The 21225-nt window shown below is 36.6% G+C and overlaps 1 protein-coding gene across 1 annotated transcript; it reads right to left on the bottom strand.

Annotated features, from left to right (window-relative positions):
• Positions 1-303: 303 nt before the first annotated feature.
• bub1bb (BUB1 mitotic checkpoint serine/threonine kinase Bb) lies at positions 304-21172 on the bottom strand. The gene is made up of 24 exons (XM_006632535.3): positions 21059-21172; positions 20536-20692; positions 19799-19858; positions 16472-16616; positions 16188-16384; positions 15231-15403; positions 14883-15076; positions 14056-14147; positions 13216-13442; positions 12217-12329; positions 11767-11915; positions 11326-11360; positions 10669-10734; positions 10116-10224; positions 9651-9750; positions 9093-9373; positions 7312-7493; positions 5605-5742; positions 4940-5049; positions 4242-4403; positions 3825-3964; positions 3295-3451; positions 2560-2687; positions 304-563 (listed from the first exon to the last, which is right to left on the bottom strand). The coding sequence occupies exons 2-24, from the start codon at positions 20673-20675 to the stop codon at positions 410-412; spliced, it is 3252 nt and encodes a 1083-aa protein (XP_006632598.1). The 5' UTR covers positions 20676-20692; positions 21059-21172; the 3' UTR covers positions 304-409.
• Between the last annotated feature and the right edge of the window lie 53 nt (positions 21173-21225).

Below are 21225 nucleotides of genomic sequence, written 5' to 3'. Positions count from 1 at the left end.
TAACTTCTGAGAAGAGATGGATTTCTGTACATAACTTGTAAGCTCCAGAAAATAAGGAACAAAGCCAGTAAACATTTTGGCCACTTCATCATAGTTTCCTAGATATGCCATTGACATTTACTTGTGGAATTTAATTACAGACGTTGTTAAAATTAATAAGGTGTTCAATCAAATTATTGGACCCCCTGTACAAAATCTATGTACAACTATCTTAATAGTCAAGCTTCTTCCTTATTTTGATTCCCATGTTTCAACTCTTAGTAGACATTGAGCAAATGCTAACAGCAAACCATGGAAAATGTGTGAATTTACAATAGTAGAAAAGCTTTATTGTTAACATGAAAAGCAAAAATTACAAAGAAATAAAAAAGCTGTAAAGGGTCACTGTGATAACAGTGGCAAAAATATATTAGATTAAAAAAGCCAGTTCCTTTTCAATGTCTTTAAGGAAGTTCTCCTTGCACATCTCCTGACGCAGCTCAGAAAGAATGGAGACTGTGGGTTTGCTCCCAGGATTAAGGATCTTCCTGAAGAAATCCTGCCAAATGCCTCTATTTACATTTCTGCAAATTAAATGAAAAGTATTAGAACTGAAGGGAAATATGAAAAAAAAGTTACTCTGTAACCTACTTTCCATGCAGCTTCAAAATGTTAAAGCTCCATATTAACAAAAAACCTTAATGAAAAACAAAAAAATAACTTTGAGACTTATGATCTTTTTTAATCTTTCTGAAACGGCAGGAGTGCTTATCTGGCAGGTCTAAAAACAGCTAACATTGTGAAACACTCCAAGACTAGGGTCTTTTGTTATCCCTGGCTTCGAGTAGCACTTAACGTCAGAAAGCTTGCAATGAAACAAACTTCCATGGAAACATTTTTGTTTACAAAAAAAATCAATCAGAAACAACAGCAGTACCATAAAATTAAAGAGTATATCATGGTCTCATGTCCAGGCAGCATGAAAGAGAGCAACGAGACTAATTCCTAATTTGTAGGGAGGGTCACACTTGGATTATACTGACTTCATAAAATCTTTTAAGTTATAGAATTATCTGATCATTATCTGAAGCTACTAGCAACCAAACAAGCAAGTCAGATCAAATTACTCCTTCCTGTTTGTAATATCCATAAGTTATAATTCTTAACGTTATCCCCTAGTGCAGGGGTTTTCAACCACAGGGTTACTAATTAACGCAAACATAAAAATTAAAGATTGCTGTATTGTGGACGGTGTTGTATGTCACAATTCGACAGCTGTGGAATAGTGGTTTGGTCTCTGGAATTGTAAACAGAAAGATGTGTGCTCAAAGCCTGGGTGGGGCAGTGAGGTCATCCTCTTCTGCTTTGGTAAAATGCCCAGCTGTATAACTGAGCACAAAAATTCTTCAGGTAAACAAAAAAGACAAATGAATGATTTGTGCATAATATATTAAAATATGCTGTATATATTAATTAATATTTATATTTCACCTTTTCGTTATGCGCCAGTTTAAAAAGTGATCATTTACGAGTATGCAAACAGCAGGCTTTCATAACCTCAAGCCTAAAGATTTTAGTAATATCAATACTGGAAGCAGCTGTGCATGTTTTATAAATATATTAATTTTGTTGCTTGCAGAAAAAAGGAAAAAAAAACTGTTGCTTTACATTTTATTTTGCAGTACATGCCTGCTTCCAGTTCAGATTTCCAGTTCAGAGTTCAGATGTGTGGGCCTTTAAGATCAAGGAGCTCTAAATTACTATATAAAACTATTAGCAAGGCACTTAGTGATAAAGTAAGCAAGCTTTGGAAATGCATCTCAAAGACCTCAAAAGTCAGGTTGACTTTTGACACGTGTAGTAAGGCTGAGGAAAAATACTTGTAAAGTGTCTTGCCTCCAAATTGCTTAAAGCAAGAATCACATGTAGTTAGGTGGATGTTTGATTCTCTTTCTTGTAATGAACATCAGTATAACTCAATATCAGGCAAGCACCAAGTCAGATACTAAAATAACATTTCTTTAAGAATTTATGAAGATGCAATTTTGCAAAGTCAGGAAAGAGAAATTGATAAGAGTTGCAAAGACCTCTTCTAAGCTTTATATGCGATAAGAAAAAAATATTGTTTTCAGTCTATCAGTCAATACAGCAGTGCAACACTGGAAGTTCTGGAACACTCAAAGTCTAAACAAGAAATGTTTAACAAACTATAGACTGAATTCAGTGACTAATCAACATGTTGATGCACTGAAGTTCTTGAACCTGGTTTTGAGAAAGCAATAGAAGGAATTCTTAGAACAATACTGTCATATGAAACAAATGAGAAAAATACTCTCATCTAAAACTATTCTTAGCTTTCAAACTCCAAGTGTTTTTATATGGAAAACAGTTAAAACAAGACATTTAGGATCTTATTTATTTTAACTGTAACAATTATAATCCTTTTTTAAAAAAAGGCAAAGGAGATAAGGCACTACCTGAGCTGACACCATAAGACAGAAGGAAGATGGTGAACAAAAGAGGAAAAAAAGATTAAAAGCCAATGCTCTTGAGGTTACTATAGAATGAATGATAACTTACACATTCTCCTTCCCAGAAGAGACGTCCGACTCTTTGACAAGTTTCCATTCAGAGTTTTCTTTGATGACCTGCATGTTTTTTCCTTCCAGCATCATATGTACGGTATCTGCAATTCCTAAAAGGTCTAGCTGTGTATAAAAAAAAAACAAAGAAGCAGTTAAGCTGTGCTCAGCTGATAATGAATACAAGCTTAAAAGTAATCTTTTGTCAGGGTATATTCACATTTTACTTAAAATAAATAGCACACAAGGTGATCAAAGGATAAAAATGGATAAAAAGATGCCCCTGTTCATTTTTAATTTAGAAAATTGTTAAACGGAAGTTTCAATGATCAATTCCAAGATGCAATAGAAAAACAGACTGGATTCTGTTATGAAGTATCTGACAAAGATTAGAGCTACTGTAGTTGCTGTTAATGCCTTTATGTAACAAACGTATTTCACCGAAACATTTCATTTTTTTAGTTCTTAAAAATCAAAACCTCATTCAAGTACACTTTAGAAACCTATGCTGGTACTTCTTAAAAAAATGTATGTTCTGTTACTCAAACCAAGTTTAAACCATATCAAAAACAAAAATAAATTATGTCACATTTCACAATCATTTTTTCAACCATAGCATGGACTGTTACAAGCTAAAACCACTTGGTACTTTTTCTATTGCAGGTCACTAATTTTCTCAACACAGTAAAGTTTTTAAAACCCATATGTAGTTTATAATTAGCCCTGGTTGTACCTGATAAGGAGAAGAGGTTTCTGATAACAGGCCTTGCTTCAGGAAGGGTTGAGCGTTTTGAAGCCCACGGACCGATGTCACTTCAGGCTGCAAATCCAAATCCAAGCTGTGCGTAAAATCTACCACCTTCAGGGGAGTGCCGCCTTCCGCCAGAAAACTGAATTGTTTTCAAAAGATTAGAAATATACTACACAATACTCACAAAGCAAGGGATCTACACACAAAGAACAAGAATGAATAATTTCATTTATACTAATGATTCCATCCATGGTTATCATTGCTTGACAATTACTGAAGCAGCATTGAAAATAAATTAATTTAAAGTTCCACTGCTAATTACAAATTTATAAAGGTATACAGTTTGTGAAGTTAATGCATTTAAATCAAATTCAAGTCAATTATCACACAGTGCTAGCTCTCAGTAATAGTTGAAGAAATAGCCCAAACACTTGTTTTTGGCATATGGCAGCATCTTTCTGTAATGTTCATAACAGGAGATTTACAAAATCAACCACAGCCATTCAGCATACCTGCTTTCCAGGAGTAAGGTATCAGGTCTGACATTTCCATGCACCAAATGGCAACTGTGCATTTGTTCAATTAACTCCAGCAAATTCACCGTTAGAAAAGCAGCCACATTTGTGCAAAGAGTAGCTGTTTCCAAAACATCCTGTCATTAAAAGAAACAGTCAGAACCCTAAAGAACGTAAAATGTATTCATTTTTTGAAATATCAGAACTGCTTATTATGTAAATGCTAAGGTTCTTCATGTTCAAAGTGAAGAAGAGATCATTTTGCAAAAAAACATCTTCAAGACTATTTGAAGTCAAACAGCAAATCAGATTTTAGAAAAAACAGTTTTGAATTAGTTATCTATATTGCTTTGTGTGCTTTAAATAATTGCCAATATTGTTGTATTCATTGTGTAGGCTCATTTCAATATTCACCAGCAGAGTTCTTGAGTACACTCCCTCATTCAATGTCACACAGCCTTCCTCATACATATAGCAGCTGCACAGGTCATTGAAATATCTTGGGAAATCTGCACCTAGGCGTTTCTTCAACTGCATGTTAATGTAGAAATCCCAGGGCACAGGGTGGAAGTCAACCTGCAGGAAAATAAAATTACTATAATCACCTCTAGATTCTGAGACGTTTAAATCTTTCCGACATGAGTTACGATACCACTTCAGTATTAAGCATTTCACATCTTCTGATGCTACAGGAGTGGGTTTGAACTTTCCTGAGCAGTGTCCATTGAGTACAGTGTTAATAAATGTTTTTTTTTTGTTCGGAAGGAGGAGGAGAGAATATTATTCAAGGAGGTTCCAAAGAAAACTGCTCCATTCTAAATGAAGGATACAAGGGCTTTGTTTAAGTGTTTATGCAGCTGGCTTTGAGGCAATAAACATGGCCAAAGAATGGAATTAACACTTCATTTATTAAGGCAGCCACCTTAGCGCATCGGTATTTAACAATGAGTGGATTGTATTATATTTAATTTGATGTTTTCTCAAAAATCTCACTGTAGCTTCTATTTGTCCTCTACCTTTTCTTGCCTAAGAAACACAAACAAAATCACAGCAAATATAGCCCAGCTGGGAACAGGCAATAAAAAATTATCTTAACAATTTAAAGGTCTTACCTTGACTATAATGACTTTATCATCATCATTATCCAAACAGCTGCTTCCAGAAAACATTTTATAGTTTTCATGGCAAACCATCTCCCGTTTGATTTCATAAGTGTCATCACCTTTTAAGAAAGTGTACGTTTTATGAATGTCACAATTAAGAAAATTTAACCCTTTCCAGTAGCTTATGGAGTTGCAGTAACTGTAAAATATAATTTATTAACTCTTACATTCCTTTCCTTGCTCTCACTGTACTCTGCTTGTACAATATGCTTTAAGTTGAAGAACATTACAAAAGGTTGTCCTATAAAACTGAACAGGTATGCACGCAAAAATACTTTTGTCAGAAATAGGCAGCATACCCAGTTTTTACATGTTTTTATGAATGAACTAGGCATTGATAATGAAGAGCTAGTTTCTGAAATGGCACATTCTATAAATAGATCTAGTGCTCAGTAATTTAGCACTGATCTTCGCACTCCAAAGGAATATTGAAGATGTGGCATTTATCCTATGTAAGTGCATTCACACACCAAGCATAAAACATCCATACAGTAAGTGTTGTACAAATGGTTTCTTAAACTCAGCAAGTACAAGTAGTATCTGACATGAGACAACCGAGAAAACATGATTTGTTATACTTTATATTAAGGTAAGTTTATAAAATAAACAGTTACCTAGAGGCAATACACAATACTCCTCTAGTTGAGGCAAAGACCCCAGCTCCATGTGAAGATTTGGAATACTCCCCATAGTAAATTTCTCCAACAGCTGTTTTCTGACATGCAAGCCCACAGGGTTCTCCATCACAGTTCCTGCAGAAACAAACCAAATAGCATATAAATAACTTCTATGCTTTATTAATACTGAATATTGATTGTTACAAATATACAGATTTACATGATAATGCAGTAACTACATTACTACAATTCTTCTGATGGGTATTTGCAAAATGTCCAGAATCTGTATGCTTCGCATCAGTCTAAGACAGTGGAAAAAGAGATAAAATACTAATAAAAAGTTAAGATTCTGTGATTGTGGATTGTCAATACTGGTAAAGTTATCTCAAACTTTGTGGATTGAATCAATTTTTATAGTGTCCTAAAAGGCAAAAAAAACATAAGAATCTATTAGAAAAAATACATAACTGAAAAAAAGTAACACCACCATTATTTCAAGATTATTATACAAGATTATTTTTAACAAAACTTTACACCCCCAACAAGTAGTCATTTAAATAGTAAAAACTCGGGAAGTTTCAAACACAGTACAGCTACATTACACATACATCTAAATGAACAATTCTATCCAAATATACTGTGACTACAAAAATGGTAGAAACAAGAATTCTAAATACAAACAGCATATTTTACAGCTGGGATAATTCATCCACTCAAGTCCTCACGATTTATTTGGGTGTGTGAGTTGGCATAAACACATGCATACCCTTTAGTACTTTAATGTGCATATGCCTGCTATTTCAGTTACATAATCATATCACACATCCCAGTTATACAGATTAATGGCAGGGTTGTGCAGAGAGCACAAAAAAAACTGCATATGAGCCTTCAGAGGAAACAAAAGGAATCTCAAATTATGAACCAAAAATACAAAAGACTTGAGATCTGAAACCAGATTCCAAAAACACTTGTGCAAATCACCAGACCTGTTGTAAATACATCTGATTACTAACATTAACTAGGCTATTAAAAGCCATTCGGCGTTAGTACTCAAGTCAGTCAACCCCAAGAGAGTTGATCATTTAATACCTTTAACTATGCATATTACAGCTAGCCATCTTGGACTAATGATGAAAATAATTTTCTGATCAAATCGAGCTGACATTTAACACTTGCCTTTTAAATAGAGATCATCACCAGGAACGTCCATATTTCAATACACTAGTTTTCAATAGTATAGTGTTCATATTACAAATATAACTAGTATATATTGGAATTGCATTTTTAATAATTAATTTATTAATTGCACATTGCTTTCAAATTGGTTCTACATGCATTCAATACATTCTATTTAAATTGACACTACACGCCAGACAAGTAATTAAAGAAAAAACAACTGGAGACTCAATTTCTGGAGGGCAATGTCTCCAAATCAAGGGTTCAATGGGATACTTTTAAGAATACCCCCTAAAATAAAAGGACATGTTCCTCTAAATCTAGCAGAGTGTAAAACACACCATGGACCTTTTTCGGGTGTGAAGGCTCCACAGCCGAAACATTGTTTCTTTTCCTCTCTTTTCAGCATGGAATTAATCTTAACTTGTTCCTTTGCAGCCCATGGATGCGGATGCAGCTACCTACTTGAACTCATTTATAACTATGTTAGCTTACAGATTCTCACTTGGGTGCTTGTTAGCGCTTTACCTGCAGTTTGCGGGCGATCTTCTTGCTCAGTAACTGTGTTCACACACAGAGACTGACTCAGTTCCCATTTGCGTGGAAGGCTCATGTCTTTCATGCCGGACTGACCTCCAATAGAGGAGGAAGTGGAGGATGCCGAGGAAGCTGTAGAGCGGGTGTCTTCCAGACTGGCTTCCGGGATAGGACTACATGGGAACAAGGCAGAATTATTAAGGAGCAGACAAAATAAAAACCTGACAAAATGGGAGACATTGTTCAGGGAAAAAAAAGGTTTTGTAGCACACACTATACCTTGGTCCAACATTTAATGACATCCACCAGTTGTAATACAGTATCTCATCTAGTACACCAATGACTAAAATAAAATTCTTGTTGGTGGGTCCTGGGTATAATTCTGGAGTGGGGAGCCTGCAACGTGGCATTGGCATGACGCCCCCATGTAGGCACGGGCATTCACCAGGTGGTCCCATTTCCACCCATCTTCCAAAGACATGTTGGCTAGGTTAATTAGGTTAATCATCCTTGTGTGTTGGAGCATATGTCCTGCAAGCAACTGGTATCCCACATAAATGGAAGGAAGAATTATTTAGCTAACACCTTTACCAAATGTCACTATAATCTCTATGATGATTTAGTTTTGTAACCATTTATACAGCTGGGCATTCTGCTGTAGTTAACCTGAATGGCTTGAACCTGCAACCTTTCAGTTACAAGTCCAGAGCCCAAGCCACTACTTTATTTTAAACAATAAAACTACAGTACTACACTTTTGCTGCATGTGGTCAACCATTGTAAAAAGGAGAAAATATACAGAACAGTTACAGATAAAAAGTAGTCCTGAAAATGTGTGTTGTTTAATGTGTGCAATAGTTATGAGCAGTAAAAAATGCAAGTAATTCCTTCAGAAATAATGTGATTGCCCAAGCAAAACAGATACAAATGACTCAATCATTTGTTTCATCATTCATTAACATTCTATGCACTTCTTAGATTGTACATGGTAAATCTCTATGTTGATTTCTTGGTAACAATTTTTACAAAACATTTACAATCTCATACAACCATGAAACACAAATTCTATAGTAACAATAAGGACTTACAGCTGTGTTCATATCTGCACTTCTATTCCACACCACTTAGCTAAATGAGGAGTCCTAAGGCCTTGACGGTAACCTAGGAAACCAGCTATTCATCCATCTTTACTGCATCCTGACAGGAAGAAATCTACATTTCATCTTGTCTGTTCTTAACACAAATTTTATTGCTTATAACCATAGAATTTGTTCTGATATTTAGGCTGCTCTGAATCTAGGTCATGCTTTTCTACCCATTTCCCTCAATTTTATTTCCCGAACTTTATATATGTAGGACCTTGCTGAAATGGTAAAAATAGAGCTCAGACAACTTTCCTTGATCAATGTCTGTTCGTCAGAATCCCTTAAGATATCATTATCACAGCTTTCACTTGCTTCAATTACTATTGTAAATTGTCCTATTGTGTTAACTGTTGGACAACTGATCTTCGCAAAGAGCCCCCAAAAGGTGCCGACCGCCTATTCTAAAATAAACTTCCACTTAAAAGCCGAGTTATTGCATATTATTCAATCATTATTATTGCAGTAGCCAAAACCATTTTTCTTCCCATCACCTATGGGATTGAACTGCATCTTAAAAGCCCATACCGGTACACTGAAGCATAGTTTTCTAAGCAAGTCACTGAAATTTACAAGCGATGCTTCCATCAGACCTCTTAAATTCTAATGAGAAAAAGTATTTTGTCTTACCTAAGCTTATTTACCATCAAGGGTTCCTCAAAAGCAGGATCTTTCACAGCCGTTATTACAGATTTTGGGGTTTCACTGTTAACATTGGACAGATCTTTGCTCAGAGTGTTCTCGGAGCCTGAGCTGGTCCTCTGGCCCAGACCTCCACTGAAAGGAGTGGACGCCAGATGTGCTGCTCGCAAAAAGTCACAGGTGTCATCAGGCACAGGGCAGAGGGTTTTATTCCTGTAGCTGTCAACTATAGCTTCTTCATTCAAAGGCTCAATTCCTTCCAATTCATCCTGAAAAAAAACCTCAGAATGACTTCTTCCATTTGTTGTAATCTCACATTGCCGCCGACAAGAAATTAAGGAAAAATATGACTGGGAAACAAGAGTACTAGATTCTGTAAAATATTAAAATATTGCAGCTGAAATGCAAAGATTAATATCTTTGCATCCTTAACTCTTCCCAGTGAAAACTTTACGGACTTAAAAACAGAAGAAAACTTTATACATCAATGCCCATTCCTTTCAAATAATATATCGAACTCCAATTTAGATAGTAAAAGAGTTTTACACAATCATCCGCAGCTTCTTTTGGTGGAGGATTCCCCAGTGGCTTCAGTATTGCAGCCAACGGCTTGCGAACAGTAGGTTTCGAAGCATTCACAGGAGCTCTAGAAATCGGAAGAAAGTCATGATTCGAGATCATAATAATATGACAGTGACAGTCAGCTATCAATCAAAAAGTGTATTAATTCTAAAATTAGGATCCAGCATGAATTAAAGTTTCAGTATTTTTTATGTGCTTATGTGAAATTTGGAAAAATCCAATGCAAAAGATAGTTTCACCATTACACATATAGTTATTTGCACATATAGTCTATACTTCTACCTGCCCATGATAAAAGTGGACATTATTTTAGTTTTATGTGAGCATTCCAGTCTTTTCAAAAACCCTGAAACAAAGAAAAACTGTGCCTCATAAAACCATGCTTTAAACCTGAAATAGAGGCTAGTAAAATACATGTAAAGTACATACGGTTTCTGAAGACTTTCACTGATTGGTTTCTCTTCGAGAATAGTGAAAGGAAGAAACTCTGAGAGGGGTTTGTTGACAGGTACATTTTCCAGCCTTGATCCATCATTACCTACAAATTAAATAATACAAATCAGCATATTTCAGTCTTAACATCCAGCAATGTCACATCAGAAACAATAATGGACAGTGTGAGGTTGGGAAATTATTTCCTTTCCCAATTACAGCAAAACTATGTTCATAAGGTCACATTGTAATTATTAATAAAACAGATGTAACTCCTGATTTTTCTATAATGAATAAAACACAAAAACGCCTCAAACAAAATCACGATTTTTGATGTGCTGGATACAGAGCAAAGAGGATTTTAGTTCTTTGATATTTTAAATATAGTAAGGTGCATTTGTTTTGCAACTAAATTGAATCCCCAATAAACAAACATACTATTCCAAAATTAAAGACAGTCTTCCAACCTAAGTTATATTAATTTTCACTGATGAATGCAACAATATAAAAGTGATATGGCACTATTGTGGTATGAAATCTTAAAACTTACAAGACTTCAGAAACATTGCCTCAAACTGAAGATCATCTTTCACTGACGGACTCGTGAAAACATCATCTGAAATAAAAATAGACGTTTCTTAGCCACAGAAAAAAGCATAAATTAAGTGTTAAATCTGTTAGCCAGAATCTAAATCCAAGAACATCTAAAAAAACTAAGAGGTAAAGAGTCATAAAAGGAGGTTCCTTCAAACACTTATTCTTCAATATTTTTATTCATAAACAAAAACTACCCTGTGGAGCATCCAAGTGGTTAAAAAAATAGTTGTTTGTTTGGAGCACAGACTGAGTTTGGTGGAGAATCGATTGAGCCTGGATTGTGTCCCTAATCAATTGTAAATTGATGTTATGTTTATTAAGGCACACAACTGGCAGAGTACCACCAAGGTAGAATTGAGTCAATCAAATCTCTCTTAGATTACCAGCATACATCCTTTGTGATATGCCCAGAGCCAGCAAGCTTGTAGTGGCTTCACTGAGGGACATACCCCTAAGTCTCCTGTCAGGCACTGTGGAGCTTGCAACATGTCAAATGAGGAATGGCTCTACAGGATTGTGCAATCCACAGATGTTGTATTGGAAAATTAGTAGTATCTGTTCTTACACGAGGAAGGCATCTTACAAACAAAAATATGACCTGAAAACACACCTAGAAGGTCAACAGGGCTTGGGATGCACTGGTCTCTACAAAAAGAGAAAGACAATTCTTAGTTATAACAAACTAAGATGAAGATCCTATAACATTAAATAAATAACCCACTCCTTTATCATAAAATAAACCCACTACAGTTTAAGAAATTCTCAGCCAAGATCATTAATGTCAAAACATGACATATCTGTCAATATGTAAATACTGCTCATCAAAGAATCTGGTATATTATTGACACAAACTAAACTGATTGATTTTTCTTATGGGAAAGTGATTAACTTCTGATTTAGTCTATTTGCATTACATTGCTAAAGGGATCAACTAGCTAAGAACATATTCTTTGCATTAAGTGTTCTAAACTGCTTTATCATTACATTTTTATCACCCCCACCTCCCCCCCAACTGTATTAAAACAAATTCAAGATCACACTGAAGTCTTACTTTGGTGGAGGATAGGCACCTAGTGCCGATTCATCGTAAATTGTGAACTTTGTGTTTGATCCCTCAAGAGAGTCCACAGGTGCTCTTGACTGGTCCAGAGACACCGAATCAAACTTAATTTCTGGAACTTGAAGGTGATCTGGTGGGACCTACGAAAAATGTTTCTTAAAATCAGCGTATAAATAGTTAAATCTTGTTTTAATGTTAAAACAAACTTTCAATTCTTAAACATTTTGTAACTGCTAATGTATAAAGGTTACCAGTGGTACTATATGAGAGTGATGTGCAGTACATGGTAAAATTACAAATTCTTATATAGTTGGTATCTCAAAACAAAAGTTCAAAACTCATCTACACAACAGCACAGAATACAAAATATAAGCAACAAATATGGAGGTAAAAAAAATGTCCTACATGATAAATTTGCCAATTAAGGTCACATTTCCTCACCTGCTTAGGAAAACAAGACAGACTGTTCACACTCGCTTCCTGAAGCAGTCTTTCCTTTTCCTCGATTTCTCTTCTCAGTTCCTCTTTTCTTCTAGCCAGCTTAGCAACTTCCTCTAAAATGTTAGAGGAAAATATTGATATATACATACAGACATATAAAAGCATAAAAGAAATTTGAGTGGGGAGCTGTGTCAGCTTGCAAGCTAACAAGTGCTCCACTGCCAAAACACTATTTTCTTTCCTACTCCTTTTCATGGTTCTTAAGCCAAAAATGTTTACATTAAAAGGAAACAAAATTATAAAACAACTAACCTGGGCAATTTATGTCACAGACAATCGAAGCCGACTCAGACACTGTGAAGTTTCTCTTTAGAAAATGAATTCCCTTTGCATTTCAACGCTTGCATTGTGACAATGACTGTCAATAATACTATGTGCTTTCAACACTAAAACACGAAACCTAGCATATATACAGAAGTACTACAATGGGAGAATCCTGTACACAGATATACTCCTGTTACGATTGAAGTGTGGAAGAAACATTACTGGTTCAAATCAAAATAAAGTGAAGAAAAACTAAGAGATGCGCTCCATAATAAACGTGCCTGTATCAAAGACAGAAGAGAATATTCATATACCTCAATTTACAAACACCCAGTTTATCCATTTTCACTGTAACAAAGCATGCATTATTATGCTTCAGTGGGTTGCCAGTTGTGAGTCGCAGAGGGATATGGCTACTTGCTATAACTGAGAGATGGGTGTACATACAATTCTGGATTTTTTCCCCCTGTAAATGTGAATGAAGAACGAACAATCGAACGCACTGTTAAATTTAGAGAAGAACTTCCATTCTTTTAACTGCTTGTTCCTGATGGAAGTTTCCTGAAACAAAGTTTGAGCACATCATACATGAGCCTTTGGTGAATAAAGAAATATCCAACTTCGGAAGTAGGCACAGTATGCAAGGTGAACTTGCCAAATGCCCTACTCTTTTACCTTCCATTTCTTTGGCTTTCTTTATCCTGTAGCGTTCAGCACGTAGCTCCTCAAAGCAGAATTCAGTGGCTCCACTATAGAGCAACTCTTTGCAGTATGTACTCTGCTCCTTCTTCTCCCCATCACCGGGCTGCTGGACCTGTAGTCTCTGTAGTGGGGTCTCCTCTTTTGCCGGCTTTCTGGCCGAGAGCACATTGTTCACCGATGGGTCAATCTTGCAGGGTGTTCTGCACAAAAACACAGACTCACTCATTAGGTGACCATGCAATAGAAAACATGATGGGGAAAAATAGTTAACAGTTGGCTGCAACTTGTTTTTAGTTAAATTTATTAGCTATTAATATATTTACAATTAGCTAATGTGGCTCAACTATATCCAAAAAGTAAAGCATTTATTCAACAACTGCTGTTCTGAAGAAAAAATTGAATTGATCATTTCTATTCACTTGAGATTTAACTTCTGTCAAACAATTTTGAAACATCCCTGTGGGGTAATTACTCATAAGCTCACCTTATTGAAAAACTCCAGAAATGCTAGGGCAGATTTATAAACCTGATACTTAAGCTATATTTCAAACTCCTTGCAGATACCACCCCAGGAATGCAAAGCCAGTGCTGCAAAGTAGCAATGGTAATGATTGTGCTACCTTGCCACCCTGTATAGTGACATGATTAATATATTTAAACTTTCTAGTTTCTTTTTTAAGAGAAAATGGACACTTGAAAGGAGACTGACTGCTTATACCTATTTCTGAACCATGAATAACCACCAAGCGGAGTTCATCCCAACTGTCATATCACACTGTAGTGTGATATGAAAGTTACATATCAGTTACTTACACAGCTGGCAGCTGATCAGACTCCTCCACAAATGGCTGGAAGTTTGGCTTGCAAGGCGGAACCTCGGTACTGTAACTGGACACAGACTTTTTCTGTGGAATTGGAAATTGCATAAGACTCATTTCAAATAACTCCAAGCCTGACTATTACCAAGGCTTTAAATGGCTTTAAGAACAGATCCCAACTACTGCTGTAGTAATTGTATTTCAAAGCAAAGACTTTCTTGGTGCATCTTGTTTGCACATCAGAATGGGCTTTAAAATCTCAAGTGCCTATAAAAGTTTTTCCAAAGTTTTCACATCCCGGCAAAACCTCAAAACTTTAAATGGCAGGCTTTCACAACAGATAAAAACTACTTAATATTTAAAAACATCATTTATTCAATGGGGAAAAAATTGGTCCATTTTATATAATTTAGCATAGCGGGGAGTTTTGAAGTTTGAAATCTGACAGGTTTTGACAATACCCACAAATGCTAGGAAACCTTGATCAAAGGCAATCTATGGTTGACTTGAGAGCAGGCTTCCATCACCTTTCTTAGCCAGAACAATCCTCAGATCTCCCTCCTACCGAAAACCATTTTGAGAGGAACATTCCTTCCATTATCAAACGGCGCGACCACAAACTCAGCCAGAAGGCAAAGGTACTACTAAACAAATGGGATGGGACTGAGCTGCAAAAACTGGACGTTGTAGAATACACATCCAGTTCAAACCACTGAATTATTTGCTGAGGCTTTTTTAAATATTTTAGCCAGGGAGCTCACACAAAAGGAGCACAAACACTTCTAAACCCAAGACTGCACGGTGGCGTCTCTTGTTGCATACCTTGACACCATTCCATTTTTCTGGCTTGGGGTCATTCTCTTTGGCTCTGGCTTCTGGTGGGGCGAGCCAGGGTTCCGGCTTGAAATTGGAGGATTCAACAATTCCCGCCTGATTTTCATCAAACACTGTTAATCGGTGGTTCTGTTGGACAGATTTTAAGGTAGGTGCCTGCAAATTCAGTCCCCCACCACGATCTACCAGAAAGAAGCAAATGCAAAAGACATGATAAGCTCCAGAAAGAAATGAATAAGAAGAAAAACACCAATTTCGTGTAATCGGTTTTTGAATTAAGGTTGTAACATTTTAAAGATAAAACATGCAAAAACAAAGAGGGAACCATGAGCTTACAACTGGCAGCAGCCCCTATCCGCTCCACAGGTACAATCGCCTTTTTGTGCCCTCTGGGCTTGAGATCTGCCAGTGAAGCCCTCTGAGGCTGTGAGGGCTCAGGGCTTTCTGCTTCCTCTTCCCCATTGGCCATGTCTGCTACAACCTTATGAATCACACGTGAATTGAAGTTCCTGGAAAGAGAGGGTCAGTAAGTACCAGACCAGTAAAGCAGTACAATGTTCAACATCAGACTTGGGGAAAAAAAAGTGCATATTGTAATCCCTTAAATGTCTTAAAATAATTCAGCATTGTAAGAGTGATTCACCCCCTAAGTTATTGGGAATTGCCAATTAAATACCACTCCAATTTGCAATCAACATTTACTTTTTTTTTTAAACCTTGTGCACTAGCGACAGCTTCAATACATGTCTGAAAAGGCATTGGTTATAAATTCTACAGTAGCTGACAGCAGAGAAGGCGCCAGGCTTGCAGGTGACTGGCACATTATAGGAATGCTATGTACTGAAAAACAGAGACCCCTGCTCTAAATAATCCCAAATCCTATCCTACCAGTATTCGAGCTATATATGGACTGACACAGTCAACTTGTAATATGATGTAGGCTAAAACCTCAAATAGAGCTCCATTGAGCTCAACCTGCACTTCAGGCAAGGGTTTGACTGGCTGAGCCACACACAAGCCCCTTAACAAAGCTTTTAAAATGTACACAAACGAGCAGAATTCTTCCAATGGACATGTCAACTCAATTGTCACCCTTTGTAGTTTTGTGCATTTGTACTGATCATCTACTCTGTCATCTTATTTAATTCAGTTTTTTGTTGTAACCGACCTTATGCAACCTCACATACAAAAACCAAGGGAACGCATTCATTATTATATAGTAGACCCTAAATATAGCCAAATGGCAAAAATGTTTAAAAAACAAAAATCTATTGTAAATAAAAATAAACTTACTTGTGATGGTACTGCAACTTATCGAAAGGTTCGGCCCGGCATCTCAGACCATCCTGGTAGACAGCTTCTGCTCTTTTTAAATTGCCATGCTTCTCATACTCCTCAGACCAAGATATGTAGAACACAGCTGTCATTATCCCAATGCCCTGGGCATGCATGTAGCTATACAGATCAAGAGGCTCATCGCAAATTCCAGCCTTTAAAAAAAAAGAAAAAAAAAGGTTCACAAACCTAATCACCACACTTCTCAAAACATAATTTGAAGATAGCAGTCGATCACTCACAAATTTAATCCAGAGGTTAACATAACGGACATCATTGAAGTATTTCTTCTCGTCTTTGAACCGCATGACGGCCCTCTCCAGCAAGGTGGAAAAGTTACTTGCTTTTCCTCCTTGGGGGTACATCTGCTGTGTCCATTTTATGTATCTAGGAAGAAAACATACAGTCGAGGTAATGTGCCAGCATAAAATAATTTCTAACATTTCCATTTTTTGCTTGTAGCACGAAGCTCATCATTCACTGCACAGTAGCTACAGGTGGTCTATACTTGATTCTCTTCCAAACCTGCAACAATATCTAGTTAGATGATCTTTAGCCTGGAAGAGATGCCATTATAGCTGAGAACTTTCATCCCACTCTAGATGGGAGGGGAAATTGTTACTGCACAAATGCATTTCTGCTCATACTTACAGTAAAGAGCTCATAGCAGGTAACTGAACAATTCTGCCTTATATATTACTTCCAGAAATGTGACGGCAGTTTTTCATGTAACATTCCAGTAATCCTATTTTTTCCATAGTTAGAATCGGGCAACATTTACTTAAAGTATAATGCTGAAGTCAATCTCAAATTGTCTTTTCTCATGCGTCTTCTGTGACATCACATCACAAAGAACACAGGACCTTATTGACCCCCTGCAGTTGCTTACAGAGGTGAGCAGATAAAGCAATGATCACATTGTTAGATTTGGTCTATCAACAACTTGACCAAGCAAGGGCATTTGTAAGGATCGTATTTGGTGATTTTGCTGCTGCTTTTAATACAATACTGTTGATTACACAGAACCTCTCACAGAGCTTCATTTTAAACAGTAACTTGATAAGATGGTCCTAGACTTAACTTAAACTGGGAACTAGATATTTCACATTCCCTACAGTTCCATTGTATCACCACAGGGCTGCGAATTGTCCCTCTTCTGGTCTTTTTGTACAGTAACGAATGTAAAAGAAAAAACAGATAAAAATCTTATTACATCTGCTGATGACACAACCCTGGTCAGCTTATTATAGGACGTAAAAATCATCATGAGCCCATTCTAAATTATTTTACTAAATTGTTTAAACTCTTAATGCCTACAGTGGCCTTATTAGAGAAGCTGCCTTCTAACTAAATACAAAGGACCGTACAGTTAAATCTCTCTCTGCCACAAAATAAATGGGAGCCTATATCCCTATCCATAAAAATGCACCCTAAGCAGGAAAGACGTTTTTAACTGAGGTATATTTTACCCAGAAAACTCAAGTTCCCTAAAACACAGAAAAGCACACTCTCTCTCGCAAGGTTCGAATACATTGCTCCACTCAGGTTTGATTTGGATGGTCAAAAAGTAGGGGCTCTCGCCTGGAGCAAGCTTTAAGTCCCTACTCCTCTCCCTCTTTTTTCCTGTCCTTCTTTTCCCAAGCTCTATAATGTGATCTTATATTCTCTGTTTCTGTCCTGCTCCTTTGCAATCATTAACCCACAACTCACCTAGGTATACTAAGATACATTTTTTACAATTTTTTTCTGCTCAAGGGACCCCCCTGACCTCAATAAACATCCTCTCTCCTTTGGAGTTTGAAGTGTTTACCCTTCCCAATGTCACAAACTTTATCTAAAATCCAAAACACACTTCTAAGTCACACAAAGCTGAAACAGTATGTTAAGATGCTTTCAATAAATGATTTGCAGACAAGTGCTCAAATAGTTCTATCTACCTTGGAGTCGTTTCTTAAGAAAAAAAGACTGTCGACTTGTTTTTGAAAAGTGTCAGATTTGTGCCATCTCAGGTTTTTTTTTTATCTATGACTAGTCCCAAGTACTTAAGTCTTTTACATTTTTTATAGTTGCACTATTAATTAAGGTTGGTTGGAGAGATGTTGCATTTTTTCCCTAAGATCACTGACCAGTTCCTTTGTTTTCAGAACATTTACCCTCAAAGAGAACTTATTAATGCTTAGAAGCAGTTTGGGGTTTTCTGGGTGACCAGAATGTTAGGCCTTGTGTGTAAATACTGTACATAAAGTAACTTGTGTGTGGTATGTTGTTTGTAGTGTAGTTTGCGTTTTGTCATTGCAATAAATATTTGTTTAACCAAGTGTGTCTGGATTATTACTCCTCTCAAAAAAGCTATGCCAGAGAACAAGGAATTCACATGCCTCTACTTATACTAGCCACTCGGGTATATTGCTAGAAATCATTTACAAGTTACAAGTTGATTGACTAAACCGCTTGGTCAACTCCTGACTTTCACCAGTTTCATACCCACCCCCCCCCCCCCCATTTGTAACAATACTGTATCACTTGCTGGTTTGGAAATATCAGTATTGTTAATTGAAATAGGTTGAAAATCAGAGAAGAAAATAAGTAAAATAATAATATTTTTAACAAACATAGGGCTGTAAAGATGGCCACGAGCATTATGGTGTCTCACGCCCTAAATTGTGAATTGACCTCTGTGTCCCCAGGTGTAAAAATCTATAAAAACTCTTTCCTTTATGTCCTATGACACTATTGTACTGTCTACTCTTGGTAATGTTGGACTGGCTTCATTGTACTGGACTGCCTGTAAAGTGAACTTTTCCAAGGGGAAAATAAAGTTTGAAGTGAATTGGTTTTGGTGTACTTTGTCTCTGTACTTAAAGTTTTTTTTATATATTTACAGACTGTTTCATTGTTTTCACCTTACAATAAACCATAACACTTGTAGGACTGAATATACTGTAGGCCTTTTGTTTTTTTCTTGGACAGCTGTTACAATGTTAACCACTAACCACATTAATGTTATCATTTAATTCAGAACACTTACAGAAGCTGCATTACATACCACCTGAGAATGCAAATTAAGACAAGAGAAATTTGACTTAATAGTTTGCTTTTATTCAAGATTAAATGCCTCAACCCCAAGAAAAAAAATATTCCCAGGTCTTACCATTTTCTGTATTATTCTTACGGTTTGCAGCATTACAGTACTGGAAAATACTTTATACAGTTTTTATTCTAATGCAATACATCTCTCTTAGCACTTACAATCTGTATTTTTTGGGGGACAACTAGGCAATCAAACAAATGTTCTTATGTCACAGCAAACTTTTAAACAAGTTCGGTAAGTCAATAGGTATACTAATACTTACTGGAACTGCAGGTTACAACATTTTTGACTATGCATGCTTACTTTGATATCAAAATATTTTGATCAGTATCAAGATAATTGAGAAGTCAAATCTAAAAACACTACACCAATCAAATGTTTAAATAATTTAAAACACTGTGGTATCTTAAGAGAATAATGCACATTCATCTTATAGTAGAGAACCCCTTTTTCTGAAGAAACGGTAAAAACAGCCTACCTTTCCCACACATCAAGCGGATCATCCCCTTCGTAAAATCTGATTTCGGACTCAAAAGCCCTAACGGGGGAGAAAACAGTTTACATCTGGAAGGTGCAAGCAACCTTTTGGCTTCCAAGCCTTGCAGAGTGTGCTAGGTCACACACATTCCCAAACTGTAACTTATGTGTACGAAATGTTAACTTATCCTTGCAACACATTTGTATGCAATATATTGCACTCCTATCATCTACAGGCTATTTTCAACTAAAGCTACTGCTTGTTTAGGAAGTTAACAGCATTAACATCCTATTCAGATTCAGAGACTTTTCATTCACGTATAACCATTTATAAAATAAGCATTTTGATTAGGTGATGGCTGCAATTTTGCATGATTACAATTTTCAACCTCACATTGCCATTTGACAGTGTAACACTTTTTAATCACAGCCTCTTCTACTTGTGGGGCATACTTACTAGGATTCACCTGTTCTGTTAAAATTCATAAGTCTGCAGTAGATTCTTCATTTAAAATGAGTTTATGCAAATCTACTGAAGTTTTAACTCCATCGGCACATTGTAATCATGGTTTACACATAACAGTATAAAGTTAACCAACATCCATGCAGTTTATAGACGTTTAAAAATCTATCCTCCGTTCTAAATGATAATGCACCAAAATTACAAATTATGTCAACCAGCCAAAGAAAAACGTCCTTCAGGCAAGACACACACACAAGATTGCCAAGTTCACTCACTGTTTCTCCTGCTCGATGGCAGCGCTGTGGCCCCCTTCCTGGCTGGCCAGGGCTTGAAGAAGAGCGGACATGGACCGACCCTGTTTCAGGGGCTGGATATTCTCTTTGCACAGTTCCCATTCTGGAGACTCCTCCGCCATACCGCGCTGTGTCCCAGCTGGAACAATGCAGCAAGAGCATGAAAACAAATCCTCTAACAACACGAAATATGCTTGTTACTTCACTGATTGCCCTGGTTTTGCAAGTCATGCTTAAAAAAAGGCTTTCAAAAGACAGGCAAGCATTAACCTACAGCTAGCAAAAATAACGCATTAAGATACATAGTTCTGATGTAGATTTAGTTATGTTTGGTCGTTATTACACGTTCCGCCTTTTAAAATGAAAAAGCTGTGTGAGGTAATACAAAAGCAAATGTTTCCCTTCTTAGGAACCAATACCATGAAATCGCTTACATTTACTCAGCAAGTGTTATTGACAATTGCGCAATTCGCAGTGGAAGAGGAAACAATTTGAAATAACTTACCTTAAATCTATATACTTGAAAAGTGTGTTTCTTATTTTAACAATGAGATTCAAGCTGGCTTTCTCCTCCCTGCGTTTAAAATAATTCAAATACAAACCGCCAGGGTCAGAGACCAACATCCTGAAGTTGATTGGGCCGTCACACCAACGTGTTTCTAACAATAGTCC

This window comes from Lepisosteus oculatus, chromosome 8 (assembly GCF_040954835.1).
Source record: "Lepisosteus oculatus isolate fLepOcu1 chromosome 8, fLepOcu1.hap2, whole genome shotgun sequence".
Lineage (NCBI taxonomy): Eukaryota > Metazoa > Chordata > Actinopteri > Semionotiformes > Lepisosteidae > Lepisosteus > Lepisosteus oculatus.
Note: the sequence above shows the minus strand (reverse complement) of the source record. Positions and strands in the feature narration are given on the sequence as shown.

Bases quoted from the DNA above. Each gene is read 5' to 3' on its own strand.
- bub1bb (XM_006632535.3), bottom strand. From the start codon at position 20,675: ATGGCGGAGGAGTCTCCAGAATGGGAACTGTGCAAAGAGAATATCCAG. The intron at 11,916-12,216 runs GTGAGGAAATGT...CATTTTTCGTAG, and splicing joins TGTCTTGTTTTCCTAAGCAG to GTCCCACCAGATCACCTTCA. The intron at 9,374-9,650 runs GTAAAACTCTTT...GTTTTTTTTCAG, and splicing joins AAGAAGCTGCGGATGATTGT to GATGAATTGGAAGGAATTGA.